This window comes from Pangasianodon hypophthalmus, chromosome 10 (genome assembly GCF_027358585.1).
Source record: "Pangasianodon hypophthalmus isolate fPanHyp1 chromosome 10, fPanHyp1.pri, whole genome shotgun sequence".
In the NCBI taxonomy this organism is placed as follows: domain Eukaryota; kingdom Metazoa; phylum Chordata; class Actinopteri; order Siluriformes; family Pangasiidae; genus Pangasianodon; species Pangasianodon hypophthalmus.
In genome coordinates, this window is record NC_069719.1 from 3748538 (window position 1) to 3775659 (window position 27122).

General features: G+C 37.3%; 1 protein-coding gene across 4 annotated transcripts; it reads left to right on the plus strand.

The window, feature by feature from the left end:
- The first annotated feature begins 1335 nt into the window (after positions 1-1335).
- Positions 1336-23064, plus strand: p4ha1b (prolyl 4-hydroxylase, alpha polypeptide I b). 4 transcript variants are annotated; one of them, XM_034307921.2, is made up of 17 exons: positions 1339-1495; positions 6796-6899; positions 8421-8459; positions 8738-8814; positions 9165-9261; positions 10275-10426; positions 10617-10754; positions 11603-11842; positions 12417-12622; positions 13477-13653; positions 14845-14915; positions 18910-19009; positions 20035-20088; positions 20710-20775; positions 21723-21791; positions 21929-22025; positions 22448-23064. In XM_034307921.2, exons 3-17 carry the CDS (start codon positions 8434-8436, stop codon positions 22516-22518), a joined length of 1641 nt encoding a protein of 546 aa, XP_034163812.1. In that variant the 5' UTR covers positions 1339-1495; positions 6796-6899; positions 8421-8433; the 3' UTR covers positions 22519-23064. The 4 variants fall into 4 exon arrangements, with proteins under 4 accessions (XP_034163813.1, XP_034163812.1, XP_053093631.1 ...); XM_053237656.1 differs by lacking the exon at positions 14845-14915 and adding an exon at positions 15529-15599; XM_034307923.2 differs by lacking the exons at positions 8421-8459; positions 14845-14915 and adding an exon at positions 15529-15599.
- Positions 23065-27122: the final 4058 nt, after the last annotated feature.

Consider the following 27122-nt stretch of genomic DNA (forward strand, 5'->3'; position numbering starts at 1 on the left):
AATGGATTTGAAAACCACAGCCAGTAACACTGTGTCTTATAAAACATCATTTTCATTTTCTAATCTACAGAACAGAAGAGATTGTTAACTTTAATTTCCTTTTCCTTCATTTCACTAAAGATAGGAAAAAGTGTTTTGAATATGAGTGTGAACTAAATAAACAGCAGTGCACGTTGGTGCAGAGGGTAGCATTACTTCTTTACAGCTCCAGAGCCCTCTGCTTTGATCATGAGCTCGGGTTACTGTCTTTGCTGAGTTTCATGTGTTCTCCATGTGCTCATGTGGGCTTCCTCTGGGTTTCCCACCTCCCAAAAACATGCAGGTAGGCGACCTGGTGACTTTAAAATTGCATCTAGATGTGAATAAGTGTGTATATGTGTGTGTGCATGATGAACTGGTGTTCAATCTTCCCACCTCACACACTGGTGTTCCTGGGATAGGCTCCGGCTTCTGCATTCGACTTAACTTGGAAGTCAGATTTATGTCATTTTCAGCCTTTGTGCATTCGATCTACAAAGTGGAAAAAAGAAAACGTGTGGATGCCTCCATGTTCATATTTTGTTAGCAACAAACTGTGATGTGTGATATATATTTACTCCCTCAATCAGTGAACTGTAGTCAGTGTTATAGCTTTAACAAGTGAATATGTTTGTATGTCGATTGATCTAAAGCAAATACTTGTATATACAGTATACCTGGTTTAAAAAAAAAAAGTGCTACTTTGTTTACGCTCTGAGCAGCCATTTGACTTCACTTGCTGAACTCAGGGTTGAGAAGACCATCCCTAGATTCTGAGTAAGAATTCCAAGCTGAGGGGGAGTTTTTTTTTATTTTTTTTTCCAAGGAAATATAGAGTGGAATGCAGCTAAAGTGCTTACTGAAGATGAATGAATGAAAAACAAGCGTTGCTTATTGACCTGTTGTTAACGTACATCGAATTTTACTAAAGCTAGTTACTAGCTAGGAATATAAGCAAGAATATACATTTGAACTCCTTGTATCTGGGTCGGGTTCTATGGGTAAAAGGTTCAGGAATAAAAAGTGAAGTATAATGGCTGTAATAAATAAACATCAGGTCAAATACTTGCTCAGTTTGCTTAATTTTTGAATTCTTTCTTGATTGTGTTCATGAAAAAGATCTTCTTTTTGCTTCAAAACAAAGTTTAAGAACACTTGGCCTAAGAGGTTCCTCTGGAGTGGTGAATCGGAAGAATCGAATAATTCGACTCACTAAAACGCATGTGTTGGAAAGAGTCGGTTCAGTGAAGCTTGTCGTCAGTGAACCGCCCATGGACTGGTGTGTGAGTCTCGGCACGTATCACAGGGGAGTCCCACCAGCAGATGGCGAGTGGGGGAGAGGAAATAAGAGCCAGTGGATAAAACACGGCTGCAAACCGGAGAGAGGAGTAAACACAGCCAGAGAGTCGAGTGAAGGAGCCGCGGTATCAACCGGAGCAGCTCGGAATCTGTGTGGCTTCCAGTGCAACGTGTGAAGGTAAGGACTTCATTTCAGTAATGATCTATAGGACAGGGGTTACAGGACTAGAGTGACACGCTGATGCACTCTTACTTTTTTGTGCATTATTGCAGTTTGATTGGAATACACTGTAACACTACACTGCTGCTGAATTGATCGCATGCTTATTTCCTTCAGATACTTTTCCTTCAGCTTATTTCCTTCAGTTCAGATTGATCAGAAAGTTTGTTAGTACAGTAAGTGCACTTCCAGGGATTGCCGGCTATATGGCATGTATAGAAAGTGAAAAAGTTTGGAGGAAGTTGGATGTGCACGCTCAGACAGGGATGAGTGGAGGATTAATCCCGTGATTTCTATTCTTCTGTCCAAGATTTTCATCCAGAAACATTTCATCCAGAAACACAGCTGGTGCACATTTTGTATCAGGTATTATTGCATGCTGCAACAAGGCTGACATGCACAGAATGTCCTGAGCAGAGATCCTGAATTTCTCAGCTGCGCTCGTGCCAGCGGATACCAGGTCGGTCTCGCGCGTGCTTTCCCCCCCTCTCACACGTGTGCTCTGTGCCAAATCAGAGCAGAGCACTTCTCTTCCCCACACACCCATCGCCCCTTTTTACCCTTCAGTCTCCTGCACTGTAAATCCGAAATGCAGATTCGTTCCCTGGAGCAGGGGAAGGAAGCAGGAGGACATGGAAGAGGAGGAGGAGGGATGGAGGATGGATGGAGGGAGGGAGGGAGGGATGAACACGTGGCAGTCCGCTCCAGCGCTCCTCAGCTCGGGATGATCTCAGGTCTCCATGCAGGACCCGCGGATCGTCACGAACGCAAATCTGGGCTGATGTTGCATCAAGTGACGTCACGGTTTTATGGGGGTGGGGTGGGGAGGGGTTGGGTCTTATAAAACAAAAAACTCGTCCAAACATGCCAGACTGATCTTTCATATCTAATCCAATCCAAACTGATATTTCATATCTAATTCAGACTGATATTTCATATCTAATCTAATCCAGACTGATATTTCATATCTAATTCAGACTGATATTTCATATCTAATTCAGACTGATATTTCATATCTAATCCAATCCAGACTGATATTTCATATCTAATTCAGACTGATATTTCATATCTAATTCAGACTGATATTTCATATCTAATCTAATTCAGACTGATATTTCATATCTAATCTAATCCAGACTGATATTTCATATCTAATTCAGACTGATATTTCATATCTAATTCAGACTGATATTTCATATCTAATCTAATCCAGACTGATATTTCATATCTAATTCAGACTGATATTTCATATCTAATCCAGACTGATATTTCATATCTAATCCAATCCAGACTGATATTTCATATCTAATTCAGACTGATATTTCATATCTAATCCAGACTGATATTTCATATCTAATCCAGACTGATATTTCATATCTAATCTAATCCAGACTGACCTTTCATATCTAATCCAATCCAGACTGATATTTCATATCTAATTCAGACTGATATTTCATATCTAATCCAGACTGATATTTCATATCTAATTCAGACTGATATTTCATATCTAATCCAGACTGATATTTCATATCTAATCTAATCCAGACTGATATTTCATATCTAATCTAATCCAGACTGGTCTTTCATATCTAATCTAATCCAGACTGATATTTCATATCTAATCCAATCCAGACTGATATTTCATATCTAATCCAGACTGATCTTTCATATCTAATCTAATCCAGACTGATCTTTCATATCTAATCCAGTTATTGCATGCAGTAACTTTTTTCTACTGATGTTTTTTTTTTTTTTTTTTTGTCATACAGATAAAGTAATTTTTGCATGCAATTTCTGTAAGTTTGTTAGCGACTATCTGAGGAAGATCAACGACTAAATGAACAAACGAATTAATTAATACACTGTAGGACATTTAAATTTGGTTAATATTAGAAATGAAAGTTCACCTGCTGCCTTAACATAACTTTTGTTTCAACTCAAAGTCATGACAATGGTTTACTTTAAATTAGATTTTTGAAAACTTATAAACTTGAGTTTAATATGCAAAACTTGTCATGACAATTAAAGAGAAAAAATAAGTTCACACAGCTTATCATGTTTTATATTTTTACATATAATTATTTGTAATTATATATTTATTTTTGTAATTTTATTAATTTTTTTCTTTTTTTTTTTACCTAAGCAGCTGATAGAAACACAGCCTATAGTTTGTCTTTTTTTCCCCAAAAAAAATTTGACATGAAAAACTCAATTGTATGACATGTCAAGATTTTGGCCAGTTTTTGAAAAACGTATCTTTAATGTTAGACTTAATTTAATTCCAAATTCAGATCAAGCTTGACCAAAAACTTAAAATAATTAAAATAATTAATTAGCCGATGCTAATTTAAGTCAGAGTGACTGTGTTACAAACATCTGTAGTTGTCTCTGGTCAGACTGGGTCACATTCTCTTCAGACTTTTACACCTTTTACATCAATTTTGTGTGTTTTCTCTTCCTGTCAGTCACAGAGAAGGAGGCGTGGCTTATCACTCCTCCTGTAATACCGAATTATATTGCATTGTATTGCATCACACTGTATGTAATCGTATAGAAACAGCTCAAGTTCTATTGCACTGATTCATTCACTGTGTCAAATCTATCTTCTGTACGTCTTTAAGCAGCTTTAATTCTGTAAAGTTACACAATCCTAAAAAGTTGAAGCTAATTTTAGCGTTTTTGGACTACAAACATGTAACGCAGCTGGTGAACAGATTCGTCGTGACCTCTCTGTCACACTGTGTGTGTGTTTGTGTGTTTAACACATTGCTGAAGCATTCCTTCACCCTCCTGCTCCACGTGGCTTCTTATACACAAGAAGTGTGAGTGTTTAACACACACACACACACACACACACACACACACATCTGTATTGTTTCAGGCACACAGAATGCATTCGTGGAAGTTTACATAGTACACACATGCAGTTGCGAACACACACACTCACACATCAGCACTTTTCAGAATTGTTTTTTTTTTTTGTTCCAGACGTTCTAAATAGTAGTGTGTGTGTGTGTGTGTGTGTGTAAATTTAGTATCATGAACATTAGTGTTTTTGACACTGATGTTATGGTTGTGCTTATGACATACGCACTCGTAAACTTGTGTATCCGCTTGTTTCTTGGCAGTTTTGTGAGCTTTTGAGTTGTGTGTCAGCGAGACAGGATGTGTTTGTGTAACTAAATCCAACTGGTGTTACATTTTGTCACAAATGTTTTTATTCACGTTTATTAATAACCTGAATATGATGCAAATACATGAATACGGTTGAGTTTAGGGCCGTGAGGGTGAGTTATAGCAATAGCAGGTGTATTATAGACTCAAATCGATGAATTTTGTGCTGAAATCTGTGCTGTTATGGGAAAATAATCAACAACAGAGCGGTGTGATAATTTCCTCCAGCAGCGTGTCTCGGAATGTTTTATTCCTCTTACATCACAGCTAATTTACAACACTGATAATTTTTTTTATTTATTAAATAACGATATGTCATACTTTTTTATTCATTTATAGTAAGATTTAATGTTGTGGAACGTCTGTGAAACAAGTTATTTCCTGTTCTCACTTATGTTATAGCAGCTATAAACACTCGTTCTCTCATCAGCCTCTCTTTATTTTCTCTCTTGAAGTTAATAAGACAAAAAAGCATAAACTCCTCTGTTCTGAAGAAAGCTTAAAGCTACAGCTGTCCGTCCGTCCAGCGCTGACACTGGAGACTCCTTCCACAAATGTTAACTGAACATCTTCTTACAGACGATTTCAACAGACTAACAATTACACACATTTTTCTTAAGATCAAATTCAACATTAACATTAATGAAGCTTTTTGTTTTTAATCTTCCGTAAAGGTTGTATTTAAATGCCACTTCAAAAAAAATTCTAGTGGTGCTAGTTTAGTGTTTATCCCATTAAAGTACACCCTGGTCAAGAATTATGTAACAGCATGTAACGCTGAAATCTCATAATTTACTTCATCATGAGCTTATGTTTTTCAGATAACCGCTGCTACTTTCAACAAGCTACAAGATGCCATTTTCAGAGTTATGGTAGTCCTGAGTTATTAGGAATATACATTCTTATAGCCTCGCTGTAACTGATGGAGTGGGACAGTTGCTGTAAAAACTCTAACAAATGGACATTATTACAGTTAGACCAGGGGTTCTTAACCTGGGGGTAGCAATGTGGTCCCTGGGGGGTCGTGAAAGTGGCGCTAAAACAGATAAACAAAATAATTTTGATGGGTATATGCTAAAGCTGCGTGATATAACAAAAACATATCATATCACGATACTTGAAGACATTTGTACGATACACAATATTTGTGTGTCACGATATATAATATAGTATAACATATAACAAACTACTATAATATAATATAATATCATATCATATAATATAATATAATATAAAACTGTAAAAATTAAGAACTGTTAAACTGAGTTTGGTAATACTTTTCATTTTTGCCTAAAAAAAACCCTGAAAAACACTGAAAAGGAGGAAAAAGTATGTAAAAAAACATACTTTTAAAGATAAATAAAAAATCCAACATCCATTAAGCTGCTTCCTTTCAGTTCCATTTAGTTCATAATTATAAAAAATAATTAAAAGTTTATAAAAAGATATCATGATACCAGTGATCTAAGGAAAGAGTATGATGACATCATTTATCACGATAACCATATTATATCATCATATCACCCAGCTGTAGTATCTACACCTGCAGGCCATGGAAGATAGGCTAATGTCGATTATGTTGAGCCGAACATGATCAGCAGTGTACGCTGGCTGTCTTCGGGTAACATACTGAGTCGGAGTTATGAGGGTGTGTAGGAGTCGTGACATCTTTTCAACCCCATAAAAGGAGTCACACTGAGAAAAAGGCTAAGAACCTGTGAATTAGACTAATCCAAAAGTTCTATTATATACATCAGTGTGCTTTGTAAATTGTAGAGGGACTGGAATGATGTCATTTTCCACCTCGGGACAATTCTCATATGAAGTGGAAAAAAAAAAGATGGACGTCTCCGTGTTCGTCTTTTGAACATTAGCAACAAGCTAGCCAGCTACCTGTGATGAGTGATGTATGTTTTCCTCCTCACACAGTGAAGTGTCCAGTCAGTGTCACAGATTTAACGGGTGAATATGTCTGTAGCAGATACGTGTACACACAGTGTAACTCATTTAAGTAAAGAAGTGCTGCTGTGTTTACTGTTCATGCTGTGAGCGGCCGTGTTGATTTAATGTCACTCCGTAAACAGGGAAGGAACTTGTAGTTGCGAAGACTATCCTGAGGAGGTGAAGTTTTACATTAAGGGAGTGTTTTGTTTGGCTTCACCTGGTTGGCGGTTGGGAATTACAAATTGTAAGTCGAACACAGCATTACTATTTTTGTTTGTGTTTTCTTGCGATATTTTCTAATGAATGTAGTTGGTTGTATTTACCAAAATATAAATATAAAGTATGACTTCTGAGTGAATGCTGTATGACAGCTATATGACAGTTGTATGAATGCTGTATGACTCCTGCATGACTGCTGAGTGAATGCTGAGTGAATGCTGTATGATTGCTGTATGAACGGTGTATGACTGCAGTATGACTCCTGAGTGAATGCTGTATGACAGCTGTATGACAGTTGTATGAATGCTGTATGACTCCTGTGTGACTGCTGAGTGAATGCTGTATGACAGCTGTATGACAGTTGTATGAATGCTTTATGACTCCTGCGTGACTGCTGAGTGAATGCTGTATGACAGCTGTATGACAGTTGTATGAATGCTTTATGACTCCTGCGTGACTGCTGAGTGAATGCTGTATGAATGGTGTATGACAGTTGTATGAATGCTGTATGACTCCTGCATGACTGCTGAGTGAATGCTGTATGAATGGTGTATGACTGCAGTATGACTCCTGAGTGAATGCTGTATGACAGCTGTATGACTGTTGTATGAATGCTGTATGACTCCTGCATGACTGCTGAGTGAATGCTGTATGAATGGTGTATGACTGCAGTATGACTCCTGAGTGAATGCTGTATGACAGCTGTATGACAGTTGTATGAATGCTGTATGACTCCTGCATGACTGCTGAGTGAATGCTGTATGAATGGTGTATGACTGCAGTATGACTCCTGAGTGAATGCTGTATGACAGCTGTATGACAGTTGTATGAATGCTGTATGACTCCTGCATGACTGCTGAGTGAATGCTGTATGATTTCTGTATGAATGGTGTATGACTGCAGTATGACTCCTGAGTGAATGCTGTATGAATGCTGTATGACTCCTGCGTGACTGCTGAGTGAATGCTGTATGAATGGTGTATGACTGCAGTATGACTCCTGAGTGAATGCTGTATGACAGCTGTATGACAGTTGTATGAATGCTGTATGACTCCTGCATGACTGCTGAGTGAATGCTGTATGAATGGTGTATGACTGCAGTATGACTCCTGAGTGAATGCTGTATGACAGCTGTATGACAGTTGTATGAATGCTGTATGACTCCTGCATGACTGCTGAGTGAATGCTGTATGATTTCTGTATGAATGGTGTATGACTGCAGTATGACTCCTGAGTGAATGCTGTATGAATGCTGTATGACTCCTGCGTGACTGCTGAGTGAATGCTGTATGAATGGTGTATGACTGCAGTATGACTCCTGAGTGAATGCTGTATGACAGCTGTATGACAGTTGTATGAATGCTTTATGACTCTTGCGTGTCTGCTGAGTGACTGCAGCGTGATTGCTGTATGAATGCTGTATGAATGCTGTATGAATGTGCTGTGTTGACACATTCTCCCATGTTAATGTCCCACGAGCTTCATATCTGATTGCGCGCATGAATAAAATCCACTCCCTCCCTTGACTTTTTCTTGGGTCCTGCAGGATCGCAGTCTCGATGCAAGTCTCTAAAGCTTCTCTTTGGTAAATAAATGTCTTATAGTGTAATCTGTATGTAATCTGTAATCAGTCAGCGTCAGCTGAAACTGTGTGTGTGTGTGGTGTGTGTGTGTGTGTGTGTGTGTGTGTGTACTGTATAGTGCATTAGATCCTATTCACCAGGAGGACAAGGGGAACCTGATCTGTTTACAATAGTTTACACGATATTAAAGTGAACAGTGTCTTTTAGTCAACTGTGCTTCTGGTTCTCTCTCTCTCTCTCTGTCTCTCTCTCTCTCTCTCTCTCTCTCTCTCTCTCTCAGGATGGCGCTGTGTTGGTTAATGTTGAGTTTGCTTCTCCAAACTCTTCACGCTCACAATGACTTCTTCACATCTATTGGTGAGATTCGTCTTTTACTTCGCCTTCCACGTTATAAAAATATAAACAAATAAAAAAAGTAAAAAATAGAAATCAAAAATATGTGACACTGTAAAAGATAAACTTGTGGAACATGTTAAAATAATAAAAATTGTTCTACTGTTTTAATGAAATATATGATTTTTTTCAAATTGTCTGCATTTTTATTTTAATTTTTATTTCACTTCTATTTTACCTTTCTTTTTCATTTTTAAAACATTTTTGTACATAATGTGATTTTATTCACATCAAAATATTCAGTTTTTCTTTCTACCCAAATCACAAGCTGTTAGAATTGATGCATAATTTGATCTTTGACCTCTAACCCTTAGGTCAGATGACGGATCTGCTGTACACAGAGAAGGACTTGGTGACATCGCTGAAAGATTACATCAGAGCCGAGGAGAATAAACTGAAGCAGGTTAAACTGTAAGTGCACACACACACACACACACAGGCACATGCACAAACACCTGATTTTCCACCCTGAAAAGCTCGACTGTAGTCAGTTCTGTGACCTGTCCCAGAATCCTCACAGATAGTTCACAGGGAAGATGAAACAGTGAAACTCTCGCAGTAAATGCTGAAAACAGTAAATAATTTCTCTTACACTTCCCAACAGGACGTTCCACATGTATCTTGAACTCTGGAAATCTTGTCAGAAATATTTGTTGTCACCCTAAGAGAAATTATTTGCCTGTGAAAATCAATTTTATTATTTTTTTTCTACTTCAAGTAATAATAATAGTAATAATTTCATTTTGTCTTACATACAATGAAATGTATTTAAGTTTATTTAAATAATGTTAAATAAAGAAATAATAGTATTAATAGAATTAAATAAATGAACGTAACCATGAGATTTGAGGTTTAAGAACTTTACTATCACATAAAAGTCTTGTTCTATGTTTCTTGTACAACGAGATTCATAGTTTGTATGCTGTCACGGTTACTGCAGTAGAGAATAATAAGGAAAATAATAATAAAATAAAGTAATAAAGTAGATTAAAAAATAATAAATACAAATAATTCTGTTATATTTGCTATCAGCACTTGAACTGGATCCTTTTATTATTACACAAATTGTGTTCTTTTGTAGTGATAAAACAAGTTTCTTATTCAATACAATATAAAACCATGAATGTCATTACAAAAAATGAAATTGTACCCTACATCTGTATATATGTATATATGCGCATATATATATGTATATAATAAATGCATATATTATATACATATAAGATACACATGTAATGTATGTAATGTGTATATATAATATATATAACATATATATGTAACACACACACAAAATCCAACAGTGTTTAAGATGTAGTGCAGATTGGAACACAGTGAAAAAAGGAATGTATAAATAACAGTATATGATGTTTAGTCCATACAAGTACAACAGTGTGTGTGTGTGTGTGTGTGTGTGTATATGTCAGATGGGCTGAGAAGTTGGACTCTCTGACACTAACGGCGATGGAGGACCCCGAGCGCTTCGTAGGTCACCCCGTCAACGCCTTCAAGCTGATGAAGAGACTGAACACGGAGTGGGCCGACGTGGAGAGCCTCGTGCTCAGTGACACCACTGACGGTCTGTCTGCTGAGTAAAAATATTTATTTTACAAATACAGACGTAGCATAGCATATAGATCTAGCTAACTGCTTCTTCTTCGTCTTCTGATAATAATAATGTGTGTTTTAAACGTGCTTCCCCTCTCTCTCTCTCTCTCTCTCTCTCTCTCTCTCTCTCTCTCTCTCTCTGTGTATATGTGTGTGTGTAGGATTTATCTCTAATCTGACGGTGCAGAGGCAGTTCTTCCCCAACGATGAGGATCAGAAAGGAGCAGCGAAAGCTTTAATTCGACTGCAGGACACGTATCAGCTCTCAGCCAACACCATCTCTGCTGGAGATCTGCCTGGTATGTGTGTGTGTGTGTGTGTGTGTGTGGGTGTGTGTGTGGGTGTGTGAAATGTCAGAGTAAATTATGTCCAAAATTCTACTAGCAAAAAGATCTTAAAAAGAAAAGAAAATAGGTCTAAAATATAATAATTCTCTAAAAGTAAATTAGGTCTAATAGGTAAAGGAGCAAAGGGGTGTAAAAAGTTTATAAAGTCAGGAAATAAGTCCAGTAAAATAGGTTTAGTCTGTCTGAAAAAAGCATGAAAGGAAACAAAAAATAAAAGATCCTACTTGTAAAAAAATGTCTAAAAAAAGTGTAGTGGTAAATTACATATCCTGATGTTGAAAAAGCTAAAAAAAAATCCAACCTAAAACTGTGTCTAAAAAATATTAAACATTTAACAGAAGAGATGGTCTAAATAATCTATAACAATTGAATACATATTACATTGTCAATTTAATTATTTTAATAATAATAATCACTAACGCTTACTGGTTGAAACATGTGCCGATGAATTTTAACTGGCATCACAGGGTGGGACTGATTTTCAAATTTTTCCCCAGATTAGATCGCTAGATTTTTTGAGTTGTTTTATATTAAATCTTTTCACTTTTTTGTCAAAGAAATAAGTTTTTAATTATATTAACCAACTTTCATGCCTTCTAACTAATATGTATTAGCATGTTAGTTAGCTAGCAAAAGTGACACCATCTATGTTTCCATCTAGCTGTAATAAATGTAGGTGTTTGAAGCTAGTGAATAGACTTTGTGTTTTATTAAAATATTCATAACATCATTTATAATTATGGGGGAATAGCTTTGTGGATTGAAGTAGTAATTAGCGATCTGTCGTCTGTCTCTAAAAGGTGTGGTCTATAAGAGTCGTATGACGGTGGAGGACTGTTTCGAGCTGGGGAAGGTGGCGTACTCGGAGGCGGATTACTACCACACCGAGCTGTGGATGGCTCAGGCTCTCAAACAGCTGGACGACGGAGAGGACTCGTCCGTGGACAAAGTGACCGTCATGGACTACCTCAGCTACGCCATCTACCAGCAGGGCGAGTTAGAGCGAGCACTGGAGCTCACCAAGAGGATGCTCAAACTGGGTAAAAACTCCACGAGCTCTTCAGAAACTTTTACAAAACCAGATTAACTAATTTGATATCTCTTTTAATTCTTTAGAGTGTTTTTTTTATTTTTCGATATTTCCCCTTCTGCTCTGGCTCTTATTTTTTCCTCTCTGTCTTACTTCTTTAAAAGAGACTGTTTTTATATATTACACAACTTTTCTGTATTGCTCAGCATCCAGTCAACAGGAATAAGCTACACTTTTGCATTTTATTAATAACCCAGTGTATCATATTAAACATTTCATAACTGAAGTCATGATCATTCTGATAAATGTGAAAGTGACCTGATAAAACACACACTTCTGATAACATGAGCCATAGAGAAACTTCATATTAAGAACATAAATAACTTTTTTATTAATTATGAATCAAAAAGGAGAAATTCAGGACCAAACACATGAGTAGTGCAATTAAAATTTTTTAATTTAAATTCTAATGTTAAAAAGTTGTAAAGATTTGTGAAACGTGTGCATGCAGATGCATTCTCAGTCAGCCCATGATGCTGAAATTCAGTTGAAACTATAGCTGTTTCTATGCGTGCGGTTGCCAGATCCCACTCACCAGCGCGCCAAAGGAAACCTGAAGTATTTCGAAGTCCAGTTGGAGAAGCAGAGGAGAGCAGAAGCAGCTGCAGAAGGTGAAAAGCGAGAGAAGAGACAGGTGGATAAACGGTCTGTGCAGATGAAGCGCTCCAATGACCCGCTGCCTGAGAGGAAGAGATACGAGCAGCTGTGCAGAGGAGAGGGCGTGAAAATGGTGAGAACTCGACACCTCCACATGATCTTTTATTTTTAATCACTGTTCTCCCTCTCTCACCTTCTTCCCTGTTTGCTTTACTAAATAAGTTTGGGCCGTGCTGCTATAGAAAAACTACAGCAAGTGTTAGATTCCTATTATAACACAACAGTTTTAAACTCTAACAAGTTTTTTTTAATCATTAAAGAACATCACTTCATATTTTTTTAAAGTTACTTCAATGTTAGTTATGAAACAAGTTCATTTCTATTCTTACTTACATTATAGCAGCTATAAACACTCATTCCTTCACCAGCCTCTCCTTCTTTCTCTCTTTCGAAGTTATTCAGTAAAAAAAAAAAAATGCAGCTTGTCATGCTACAGCGAACGAAGTCTTTCCAAAGATTTTCCCATGTCAGAAAACCTAACAGCATTACCTCTGACTGTTACAAAGTGCTGACACTGGAGACTCCTTCCGTAAACGTTAAGAAAACTCCACCCTATCAACCATTATATCCTTTAATTTGTAAAATACCAGGATAGTTATACAAATCCATAGATTATGTAGAACAACCACCATGCAAGTCCCTGTGAATGAGCTGTTGCTATAGAAACAATAACGTATTAGAACGAGTGGATTAAATTAGAGCTGCACTACTGATCATTGAGATAATAATAATAATAATAATAATAATAATAAGTTAACATATATACAATCTTTTGATAATATTTTAGTCTTCTACAAAACCCTGGGTAATTATTGTGATTTGAAACATTAAAATCTAATTCTAATACATTTCACTTGTACCGCTGGTCAAACAGTGTTTATTTTCTGTTACAGTTAAATCTACTTTTCTCGCTCTGTTTTGCTGTAGACTCCTCGTAGGCAGAGCCGTCTGTTCTGCCGCTACTTTGACAACAAGCGCAATCCTCGTCTGCTATTGGCTCCCATCAAGCAGGAGGATGAATGGGACCGCCCCCGCATCGTCCGCTACCATAACATCATCTCCGAGTATGAGATCGGGAAGATCAAAGAGCTCGCCAAGCCCAGGGTAAGATTGCCTCTCTGAAGTTGATCTGTGATTGGTCGCTGACTGTCATGTGACGTTTTGGCTTAGCTGGAGTTTTAACACTGATATAGTAACGTTTGTAAATATGTATTTCTCATTTCATACACTAGGTCTTACTTTACAGGTTTACAGATTAACATTTTAGTTTGTTTTAGCTCCGCCTTCTCAGCTGTGTGAAGCTACTCACTTGGCTCCGCCCCAAAACTTTACTTCAGCAGCACAACTAATGATTTGTAATTGTAAATGTAGCATGAAAGTGTTTTTGTAAGTATGTAACAATGTAAAGTTAATATTTGTAGCTGTAATATGCAGATTTTTCTAGAAAAACATACAGATTCCATTACCTTTATTTTTATTATGAAACAAAAGTCCACATTGTGGTCAACCTTTCCTTTCTTTGCGCAATTTGTAGACAGGTATTAAACAGCCAAGGGTACCATTTTTCATAGTTTCATTTTCCATCTTTCCACTTAAGTCAGTGTCGGATAATAATGATATGAAAGATATATGCTGAATATTTGTGCAGAGCTCACAGGAACATTCTTTTACCAGAACCAGAATGAGTTTAGTGTCACCCACATACAGTATGATCTACATTACATTTTCTGATTTGCTTGTACAGTATAATATCTTTAAAAAAATGGTTTCTCAAGGGATAGTTGAAGGGTTTTCACTTCCTAAAGGGAAAATCCTAGAGGTGTGCATGGGTCTTTTTTTAAATCCAACTCCTGCTCTCTTCCTCTTGAAGGAATTCTGACGAATCGCACCCACTTGCACAGACAGTTTGACCAATCCTATTCACTCCTACAGTTATTGTTATTCATTTGTACCTTTCCTACATTCATTTTATAATGAACTTGGTGAGTTCTATTTCTCACAATATAACCTACAGCAACACTAACCAGGATACAGCAGCTACTGATGATGAATGAGTGAATGTGGTTAATGAACATGGCCCGTTTTTTCTTCATATATGACCGCCTCTGTTTTACCTACAACCTTGAACCTTCTGCCAGATGGATGAACACAGATCCATTTAGAGTTCTAGACTGAAGCTTTTTCTTGTTGTTATAGACTTCACGCTAGTATTTTCCTTGCTTAACTCCAAACCTCACTCGGGTCATTTAAAAATGGAAATGGAGCTCAGTGTTAACCCCTTTTTTGGCTCCGTAGCTCCGGAGGGCCACCATCTCGAACCCCGTCACGGGTGTGCTCGAGACCGCCTCCTACAGGATCAGCAAGAGGTAAATTTCGGTGCAGGACGGACAGAAAGCTCAGTCACAGAACTCCACAGCAGAATCACCTGTCACAAAAGTGGGTGGATTTTATCTAGAAATCACCGCACCAGTACTCAAACTTCAAAAGTTCTCACATTGTCTTTTTGATACGTCACAGAACAGGATACATTTTTTTTTTTAAATAACAAAATGGCTGCATCATGTGATCTTGCTGAGGAGTTCTAGTGTTATCAGGAGCGATGGAAGATGTGAAAGGACGCGCGCTTTGCTCTTTTCTTGCCGTAGTTTTTAACATGACTGCGATGCAACAGGGACCAAAAAACCTTTTCCCATAGGCATTATGGGAAATTCCAAATTAGAACAGACCTCAACCTCAATAGGGATGAGTGAAATAAATGAATTGATGGAACTGAGTAGATGAATTCATTATATTTTCTGGAATTAATTAAATTTGTCCCTGTTTTGCTGCTAGTCACTATTTAGTATCACTGACCTTCTCCTTCTCTTTTTCTTTCTGTGTTTTTCTCTTTTTTTCCCCCTCCACCCTTCTTCCTCCATGCGTCTCTCCTTCCTGTTTTCTGCTCTGTTTGTCTCTTTGTCTGTCTGTTCTTGAGATTAGCTAAAGCGTGCCACAGTGCATGACCCCGCTACGGGAAAACTCACCACGGCTCAATACAGAGTCTCCAAAAGGTAATTCAACTCAATTCAATCGAACCTTTACTTAAATGAAGAAAAGAATCAGAGCACAAACACAGAACAGAGAGAGAACAAAAAGGAGAGAAAGATGACAAAAAAGCAAGAGAGAACATGAGGAAGAGAGAACAATGAGAGAAAAGAAGATAGGAGGAGGGCGTGAGAAAGAGGAAGGGAAAGTCTAAGGTGACGGGGAGAAAGAAAAAGAGAAAGAAAAGATGAAAAGTGGAATAAAGGAGAAAAGACGAATGATTGGAGAACACACAGACATTATGAATTATGATCAGTAAAGCAAACAGCTAAAGCAAAAATAAAGAAGATTTCATGAACCAACAGACTGAGTGTTGCGAAATGTAAAGCAGACAGAACATAATACGATAATAAAAAAATAACAGCTGCACACAGTTTATGCACACACACACACACACACACACACACACACACACACGTAAAGACAACAGATGGTATTTATTTTCTCATTTCATTATCTTCAAATTTGGCCCTTGTTCATTCTCAAAAAGAGACAGTAAAACAAGTGGTATGCAACATCCAGACACACACACACATACACACACACACATACACACACACAGACACACACACATCTAACTAGCCACTTGAGTCAAGGCACTAAAATACCCTTTAATAAAGTTATACATAGAAAGACGATTCATACTGCCACACTGAAGTGGTTTAACTAAGCCTGGTCATTACACACACACACATGTGTGTGTGTGTGTGTGTGTGTGTTGGGTGGAGTTTCTGTAACCCAGTCTGGATTCATGTGTAGGGTTTTTGTAAGGCCTACGTGAGCAAGTGCACGCTCAAGAAAAAAAAAAAAAAAACGGAAAAAAAAGGCAAGAATTGCATGTAGGGGATTTGACCTGCAGCAAGGGAGAGAGAAAAAAAAGAGAAGGAAAATGAAGAGGTTAGAGAAAGAGGAAGAGGTTTAGTGAAAAAAAGAAAGAGAGGAGGGAAGAGGGAAAAAAGGGAGAGAACAAAATGGAAAACAAGATGTAGCAGTACATAAAGAGGGCGAAAGATAGAGAGATAGAAAGAAGTACATGAAAAAGAAATGGATGTAAAAGTGGAATTGAATGGTTGAGGAGAGAAAAAGAAAGAGAGGGAGGAAGGGAAATATACAGAGATGAAGAAAGAGAAATGATGAAAAAGAGAATGATATAGGAAAGGAAAAAGTGAAAGGGTGAGGAAGAGGAGAAAGAAAAAAGTGCTAGAGACAGACAGAAAGAGACTTTGATATTGATAAATGGTGTAAGGAAGAAAGATTGAGAAGAAGGACAAGAGAAAGGAAAAAGAGAAAAATGGAGTGGTAGTGGTAAGGGTGAGAGAAAAATGAGAGAAAAATAGGGAGGGGGAAAAGAAGAGAAAGACAACAAGAAAGAGTAAAGGAAGAAATATAGAGAGATGAAAAGGATTAAAAAGGGGCAGAAGGTAGTGGGAGTGAGAGAGGAATGGAAAGAGAAAGGGAAAGAGCAAGAAGAGCAGAGGGAGAAGGAGAGAGAATAATGTGAAGAAGAAAAAAGGAGTGAGAGATGAGAGAAAAGCGAAGAGATTAAAGGAAGAAAGAAAACTGTTAGATAGATAGATAGATAGATAGATAGACGAGAAAGGAGAGAACAAGTTAGAAAATGGAAGAAATAGAAGAAAATGGAGAAAGCAAAAGTAGGACAGAGTGAAAAAGAGGAAAAGAATGAAACAAAATGAGACGAGAGAAAGGAGAGAGAGAGAGAGAGAGAGAGAGAGAGTGGGAGAAAGTGAATCATAGTGATAAAAATGAGTCTCTGTTGAGCCTCAGCCTGACAGAGAGGAGATGCTGTCTCCTCATTGGCTGACACAGATAAGAGCAAAAGAAATCATCCAATCAGAACACAGCCATCCGTAGGCAGATATGACCTCAGCGTAGCTGGGGTTCAGGGAGCACACAGAGGAAGTGAACTCAGATACAGTGAATAACTGCTGTTGTAGTGAATTAATCAATACCTTCTGACCAATCAGACTCAAGAATTCAGCAGTACTGTGGTGTAATGGCTGATAGTGGAGAAGCTAAACGCACATAGCCTAGATAGCTAGCTCGACAGTGTAACTAGGATGGGGTTCTTAAGATGGAGGAAACAGGAAGTGTTCATGACAGATTGCAATTGTACTTAGCATTTACAAGCAGAATATGGTCAAATGACTAACATAAATCAACATTTAGATGCCAAAAAAGATGTCTAAAAAGCAGTCAAGCTCAGTTTTATCTTTTTTGTGTTCTTCTTATCTTTCTTTTCAGTAATGCTCATCATTCTCATCCCTCTTTACCTCATCTTTTTAACACAGCTTCACGAGCTCACTCACTGTTAGCAAGAATCAGACTTAACACACCAGGTTTTTGTTCTGTAATGCAGGCTCAAAGATTCAGTTTAACTTTATGAACTACTTCACATTTAGCTAATAAGCTAAGTCCATAAGATGCTTGATAACTAGCTAGTATCTTTAAGCCCAAAATGCTTCTGATAATTAGCTAATTACTTTAGCCCAAAAGGTGTGTTGATAATTAGCTAATGTCTTTAAGCACCTAAGGTGTTTTTTAATTAGCTAGTTACTATAAAACCAAAAGATTTTTTTTTTTGAGAATTAGGTAGTTACTTCAGAACCATAATGTGGTTTTAAGAATTAGCTAGTTACTTTAAGCTTATAAAATGTTTGTTAATTAGCTAGTTACTTTAAGTTCATAAGATGTTTGTTAATTAGCTAGTTACTTTAAGTTCATAAGGTATTTGTTAATTAGCTAGTTACTATCAAACCAAATGGTGTTTTTGAGAATTAGCTAGTTACTTCAGAACCATAATGTGGTTTTAAGAATTAGCTAGTTACTTTATGCTCATACAGTGTTTTTGTTAATTAGCTTGTTACTTTAAGCTTATAAGATGTTTGTTAATTAGCTAGTTACTTTAAAACCAAAAAGTGTTTTTGAATATTAACATGTTACTTTAAGCTCATAACATGTTTGCTAATTAGCTAGTTGCGTCTTTCAAGTGTGTGAGAGCGGGATTTACACCTTGGCCTTTCTGATCTGTATTATTATACCTGCAAATGCTTCAGTGCTGTAGTCAAACAGCAAACATCTGATTGAGCAAACAAGAGCCAGGTGAAAAAAGTCTGTTTCGAAGCATGCTAAGTGCTAATTCACTAATGTGGCTAACAATGAATGCATTAGAAATAACAAATAATGTTTCATTTTGTGTAACAGAATTTCTGTGAAGACACGTTCCTGTATTAATTCATTTGACCTTTCATCTCTTAGTGCCTGGTTAACGGGTTATGAGCACCCAGTGATCGAGAGGATCAACCAGCGAATCGAGGACATCACAGGTCTGGACATGCTCACAGCCGAGGAGCTGCAGGTGAGGGATTAAAACTGTCAACCTGCTGATCGGTTCTGGAAGGAGAAGTTTACATAAATAATTCCTTGTAGCTGCTCCACTTAGGGGTTGGGTGAAAAGTATGATCCCTGAGGATATTTCCCTGACACAAAATATGTGTCACAATGTATTTATTTGTCTGAGGTTTGCTAACGTGTAGGAATCAGATGAGTTGTGGTGATTTATGGGTTAGCTACATGAAACTCGTACCACTATTGCCAAACTAAATGAGCGTGTGCTATGGGTGGAAATTTTTGGCTAAATTATTCATTTCATTTGACAATTTGGTTATTTCTTTAATCTTTTATTACACACTGTTGCCAATTACAGTATTATTTAATTCATTTCACCTAATATTTCTTTATTTAAAGTTTCTAATTCAAATATTAACTTGAACACATTTTTTTGTTAATATAAGAAATAACATTTTGTAATTAAATTACAGTGCTAATACTCATGCTATTGTTGTGTGTCTTATCTGCTACATCTAGCTCTATCATTAGCTATAAATGAAAAAAAAAAATCATTTATAGGAAAAAACGTTGCCTTGTGTTTCAGTTACAGCTGGGCGATTTATATGGTGATACTATATCAATATCGTGTTAAGTCACAGTACAATTGTCAGAGATATAATGTGTATTGAATATTGTATATTTTTATAAATGTTATTTTTTTAAATGACAGTTACAAACTTAGAAACAGCTGATTTTATGATAAAGATTTAAAATGTTAAATGTTTTACCTTCTGATATCATTTCTTTTTGTAGACATTACAGTAAAAATAAAAATGATTCCGTAAAGAATTATATAATTATTTAAATAAAAGTATCATTTCATTAATAACTTAAATATAATTTATATTAAAGTTTTTTTGCTGAAACGAATATTGCTTTCTGTTGAACATGACATTTATTTATTTATTATTTATTTATTTATTAACATGACATGTATTTATTTGGTGGATGATTTAAAGTAATGCTTAATGTTTTTTTTTTTTTTTTTTTCAGGTAGCAAACTACGGTGTTGGAGGACAGTATGAGCCGCATTTTGACTTCGGCAGGGTGAGTTCGTTTATCTCCACTAAACAGATAGACAACAATGAATCTTCCTCAGTGTTTACAGTATTCTGATTATAGACAATTTAATGTTGTTGTCACTACCATTCCCTTTATCTAAACTGAGAATCAGGCAATAAACAACAACACGAGTCCAGTGTGCTACTGATGACCAGTTACAACACAGGGACTTAATAAACAGATTAAAGACATTAGTAATTGTTGATATTACTTTATATATTTTTCTATAAAGTGAGGTTTATTTAACATTTATGGAAGGAGTCTCCAGTGTCACTGTAAGAGAAATAAAACACTTTGGGACGTGCTGTTATTGAAAAATAAACTTTGGGATAATAACTCCCAACCCTGTAACTACTGATTAGTTTTCTATAACAGCACATCCCCAAAATGTTTTATTCCTTACTTTTATAAGCTTGATTGTTACTGTAATAAACATTTGACTGATTTAAGGAGTAATCATAATCCAAGACGAAATCTACCACATATCTCTAAATAATTCTTTAATATTATCTTAACTGTGTATTTATGTGTGTGTCTTTAATTTTGCTCTCTCTCTCTCTCTCTCTGTGTGTGTGTGTGTGTGTGTGTGTGTGTGTGTGTGTCCAGAAAGACGAGCCGGATGCCTTTAAAGAGCTTGGCACAGGGAACCGAATTGCCACCTGGCTCTTTTATGTGAGTCATCGCTCTCATCCATCATTGCTCCTTTCGTCTGTCCGTCTCTTATGACCATCATTTGGTGTTTGGGTCTCTCTCTCTCTCTCTCTCTCTCACACACACACACACACACACACACACACACACACACACACACACACACACACACATATGCCAGCGATTATTGTTCTCATGGGGTTTCCAGCATCTAATATACTCTCTTGGAAAAAAAAGCTATAGGGTTTAATATTAACTTCTCATTTTGTCTGTGATATAGTGTATTAAAAAAAAATGTTTAGAAGGTTATATGGGTTTCTAAGCCTGTGACTGTGACTGGTTTTATTACACTTTGACAATCACACTTTTTTTTAAACAAATGCAGTAATGCAGAAAACAACAAATAGTATGTATATTAAAAAATAGGTGCCTAAAAATAGCGTAAGGGTATTTTTTTTCACTCATGATTTTCAGTATCTTCACTCTTTCCATCCATCCGTCTAGCCAACCATTCATCTATCCATGCATCCATGTACTCCTCCATCAAATGATCCATTCATCTAGCCAACCCTCTGTTCATCTGTCCATCCAGCTGCTTTTCCATTCACCCATTCAAGAAGACAGGAACTCCTCAATCCCTGACATTTTTCACATTTATTCAGTTCCTTGTGGTTTGGTTGGTACTGATGTTCTAGCTGATGGGGTCTGGTTTGTAGGTGACCCTCAGATGAGGAAGGTGTTTGCCGTTAAGCTACACTCCTGTGCAAAAAAATAGGCCAAGCCCCAAAATGGCAAATATTAAGATCTGCTTATACAAATAACAGATGACTAGCAACAAGTGATACATTATGTATGATCGTTGCCACAAGGCTAGCTTGAGAGCAAAAAAATGACATATCTTATAGTTAAATAAATGATACGTTATTTCCATGAAGTAACTATTAAACATGTTGAATTTTATTCTTTAGATGAGTGACGTGTCAGCAGGGGGCGCTACAGTTTTCCCAGATGTTGGAGCTGCAGTTTGGCCCAAAAAGGCAGGACTCATCTTTCACTACTCTCAAAATATATACTGAATTATCTAATACTAGTTATTATATTACTACCTATAAGTGTGTTAACGTGTGTGTGTGTGTGTGTGTGTGTGTGTGTGTGTGTGTGTGTGGTGTTGCAGGGAACAGCAGTATTCTGGTATAATCTGTTCTCCAGTGGGGAGGGAGATTACAGCACGAGGCACGCAGCCTGTCCCGTACTGGTGGGCAACAAATGGGGTGAGTGAGTTTTTCACACTGTAGTAAAATTTCTACTTGAATCCACCTGATTTTCATTCATACATTTTAAAGTCTGGGGGAAAAATACATTTTAAATCAGTTTACCTCATAATTACTAAATTACGCTTACGGTGAGTCGAATGAAATCTTTAAAAGTGTGACATGAATTAGAATTGATTTTTTTTCTAGAGGAATCCAGATGTTTGTTAAGTGGTGGAACAATCGCACTGAAAGAAATAGAGCTTATGTAGAAAAATGAATGACAGAACACATTAGGTTCTAATGGACATTATATCCTGACATTATAAAATAAAATAAAACCCCAGACCCCTGACCTTGCTTCCTGGACCCCACTGGTGTAAGGCTTCAAGATTTTTCTATTCATTTCCTTCATCATGTTCTTCTTCTTTCTCTCATCCCAGTGTCGAACAAATGGATCCACGAGAGAGGACAGGAGTTCAGGCGACCCTGCGGCCTCAGCGAGACAGAATGACGAACAGAAAACGTTTCCTAATCCTCCTCCTCCTCCACTCCTTCATCCTTCACATTTTCAGTACACTGACAATCTCCTGTTTTATTGGCTCTTTAGTTTTAGAGTGGCCTTGAGTCTGTTTCACATGTGGAAATGGTCACCATTACACACACACACACACACATACACACTGAGAAATGTCCAGCTGTACATGACAACAGATTTAACAGCTTTAAACAGTCTAAACTTTAACCACTGACGCAAACACTCCAAACATAAAAAAATAAAGGAATAAAACAAAGGCAGTGTTTATGGAAGATTTCATCTCTGACCAAAGGAGCCGTTTTATATACAGAAATAAAGCAGGGTTTGAGCTTTCAACCAGAAGTTCAGACATTCTTACAAAACCAAAATTCCTGGCGTGACCAAAGGTTTTTTTTTTTCCTTTTACTGGATTTCAATTTTATTTATCTGAAGAGGTCAAAACCTCTGTGTTTTTTGTGTCTATGGAAATGTTTTTAAAAGTGTCGTGTTTTCTATGGAAATAAAATAATGTGCCTTCCTTGAGTGGCTTTCTTTCCCTTGTCTTGTTTAGATGCAGAATGCTATAGTTTTGAAGCAAACTATATATATATATTTTATTTTTCTAATAAAGGAATAAAATATTTGAGGAAAATAATCAACGAAAGGTTGTTGTGATGAAGCTGAGTTACCAACCTGATGTTGATTATTTTCCTGTAACAGAATGCCCCGAAGTGTTTTATTCCTTTATACTACAGTAATTTGCCAATGATTATCATTTATATAAATTAAAGAATGATACACCATACTTTTTATCTCTTTACAGTTACATTTAATGTTGTGCAACATCCTCGAAACACGTATCTTCACTTACATTATAGCTGCAATAAACGTTCCCTCACCAGCCTCTCTTAAAGTTAATTAGACAAAAAACAAAACAAAAGAAAAAACACAGTGTATCCAGTGTAATGTTGAGAAACAAAAAGGGTGAACTTCTATATCCTGAAGATTTTCCTGTGTCAGAAAAACTGACACCGGAGACTCCTTCCATAAATTTTAAACGCCTGACCAATCAGGATTGAGAATTCAGCAGCGTGATGGTGTAAAGATTATTATGAAGCAACAACAATTCCACAATTCATGGTAGGTGAATTTGAGGTTTGGATACAATGACCAGCCCTGGTGTTGTGGTGTACCAGACAGAATCCAGATGTTATTTTTCTCCATCAAAAAAAAAAAAAAAAATCAAAACAAAACAAAAAAATAACTGACAAATATTTGTGTCTAAGGGCTAATTTTTTGTGTGGCTGCTTTTAGATCCCAATACAACTCTAAATGAGTGTTTAAATATATAACACGTAGAATGCTAATCACGTGGAATCTTGAGTGGGATCTTCGTCCATGTGTGAGGTGATGTGAGAGTGTGAGGCAGTGTTTTAGAGGGTGTGAGAGTGTGTGAGACTGTGTGAGGGTGTGAAAAAGAGTGAGAGTGTGTGAGACAGTGAGAGTGTGTAACAGTGTGTTAGAGTGTGTGAGACAGTGAGAAAGTGTGTAACAGTGTGTTAGAGGGTGTGAAACAGAGTGAGAGTGTGTGAGACTGTGTGAGAGGGTGTGAAACAGTGTGTTAGAGGGTGTGAGACTGTGTTAGAGTGTGTGAGACAGTGTGAGAGTGTGAGACAGTGTCATAGAGTGTCAGAGGGTGTGAGTGTGTGTGAGAGTGTGTGAGAGTGTGTAACAGTGTGTTAGAGGGTGTGAGACAGTGTGAGAGTGTGTGAGACTGTGAGAGAGGGTGTGAAACAGAGTGAGAGTGTGTGAGACAGTGAGAGAGTGTGAGACAGTGTCATAGAGTGTCAGAGGGTGTGAGTGTGTGTGAGAGTGTGTGAGAGTGTGTAACAGTGTGTTAGAGGGTGTGAGACAGTGTGAGAGTGTGTGAGACTGTGAGAGAGGGTGTGAAACAGAGTGAGAGTGTGTGAGACAGTGAGAGAGTGTATGAAACAGTGTGTTAGAGGGTGTGAGACAGTGTCATAGAGTGTCAGAGGGTGTGAGTGTGTGTGAGAGTGTGTAACAGTGTGTTAGAGGGTGTGAGACAGTGTGAGAGTGTGTGAGACTGTGTGAGAGGGTGTGAGACTGTGTGAGAGGGTGTGGAAGTGTGTGAGACAGTGTCATAGAGTGTCAGAGGGTGTGAGTGTGTGTGAGAGTGTGTGGAAGTGTGTTAGAGGGTGTGAGTGTGTGTGAGAGTGTGTGGAAGTGTGTGAGACAGTGTCATAGAGTGTCAGAGGGTGTGAGTGTGTGTGAGAGTGTGTGGAAGTGTGTGAGAGGGTATGAGACGGTATGAGAGTGTGTGAGACAGCGTCATAGGGTATCAGAGGATGTGTGACTATGTGAGATGGTGTGAGTGCCCTCTAGTGGGAGGAGTTTCAAGGAACACACATTTTACCATCAAAATAGTTAAAAGTGCTTTTACAAAGTCTCGGCTGAATAAATCTCAGGGATTTGCATTTTGTTCTAAACTTCTTTATCAGTGTCCTGCACATTATCCTCATCTGAAAGTCACAAGTGATTAAATTAGCAGTTCGAAAACTGCAATACAACCACAGGATCCTCAACCATTACAGAAATCATCACATGGGAATAATCACATAATTCACAAAATGTGGCTTTTATATACTTTACATTTACATTTATGGAATTTGGCAGATGCCATTATCCAGAGTGCCTTACAATGATCTCACTTATACAACTGAGCAGCGGAGGGATAAGGGCCTTGCTCAAGGGCCCAGCAGTATTTTTATTTTATTATGTCATGTACTGTTTTAACAGAGAGAGAGAGAGAGAGAGAGAGAGAGAGAGAGTTGAAGGAATGATGGTTTAGAGCTGCAGACATAATTGATAACAGGAACTGCAGACGTTCACCACATTAAATGTAACTATAAACTGATAAAAAGTGTGATGTGTCATTTTTTTTTTTTTATTAAATACAAATTCTAAATAAAAGTGTTATAAGAGGAAAAAACACGTCAGGACATGCTGTTATAGGAAAATAGTCAATTCTGAGGTGGTAACAATGACTCATCACACCATCCTGCCGTTAATATTTTCCTATAACTTCATGTCTTGAAGTGTTTACAAATAAAAGTAACTATAAGTAACGTTATAATAATCATTGAAGTAGTTGGCAGATTACTGTGGTGCTGTGGTATATGAGGAATAAAACATTTCAGGAAGTGGTGTTATAGGTAACTTCGCAGTAACGTCACTTCATCACACCATTCTTGATTGTTTTCCTTGATTATTTTCCTAGAACAGCACAACACCAAGTGTTTTATTCTTTGCATATCATGCATCCATAATAAATACATAACAAAAAGAAAGACTGGCTTTGTTTTTCTCTCTAATAAAGGTGCTTGTGTCTTTTACAACACTCTATTAAGATGTGTGTGTGTGACTGAGTGAAGTGAAGTGACATGTGGCTAAGTATGGTGACCCATACTCAGAATTTGTGCTCAACATTTAACCCATCCAACTGCACACACACACACCATGGACAGCCTCTTTTTTTTTTTTTTTTTTTTTCCTGCAGCGCCCAGGGAGCAGTTGGGGGTTCGGTGCCTTGCTCAAGGGTATTGAGGGTGGAGGAGAGCGCCGGTCATTCACTCCCCCCACCTACAATCCCTGCTGGACCTGAGACTCGAACCCACAACCTTCAGGTTACAAGGCAGACTCTCTGACCATTAGGCCACGACTGCCCCCTGCCATGACTGTGAGTGAGTGAGAGAGGGAGTGAGAGAGGGAGAGTTAGTGAGAGAGAGAGAGAGAGAGAGAGAGAGAGAGAGAGTGAGTGAGTGAGAGAGAGAGAGAGAGACTTTTTTTGACTTTTTGACGGTCATTTATTTTAAAACATTTATGTGTTCACTTCAGCAGTATTTTTACACATTTGCTTGAGAAAGTGGTTAAATAAATAGATAAATAAATAAATATAAATAGTACATAAATAGGTAAATAAATATGCAATTAATTTATAAGAAACTAAATGAATAAATAACCACCCAGCCAACTACTAAAAGGTTGTTTAAAATGCACAGAGTCTAAAACAGAAAACACAGAACCTTTTCATTCAAACTCTAGTGCAAAAATCAGTTCATCATTTAAAACCGAGCACACAGCTTCCCCATGGCACCAAACCAGCTGAAACTGTTCCAGGTCCTTCATGCTTTTGTAAAAGTTAAAATCAACAGTGATCCTTGTTTTAACCAGTCTTTGAAAGGTTGCTGTTACATCATGTTGTGTGTTCTGTGCCACTTTGCTTTTTCTGCTGATGTAAATGGCCATTTTTGCTTGGCCCAGAATAAAATTAATCAGCTGACACTTGAACCTTTCTTTTTTAGTGTACTTAAAACCAAGGATAAAAACCTGTGGGGTAAATACTGTGTTAAAAGACTCAAAAAGTCTCGCTAAAATTCTAAAAAACGGACGGAGCCTAAAACAGTTCATAAAAGCATGAAAAACCGTTTCTCTCTGTAAACAAAAAGGACACTCATGTGTAACCTCTGGGTTTAAAATGCAGATAAAAGCGTTTACAGAGACGATGCCGTGCAGTATTCTCC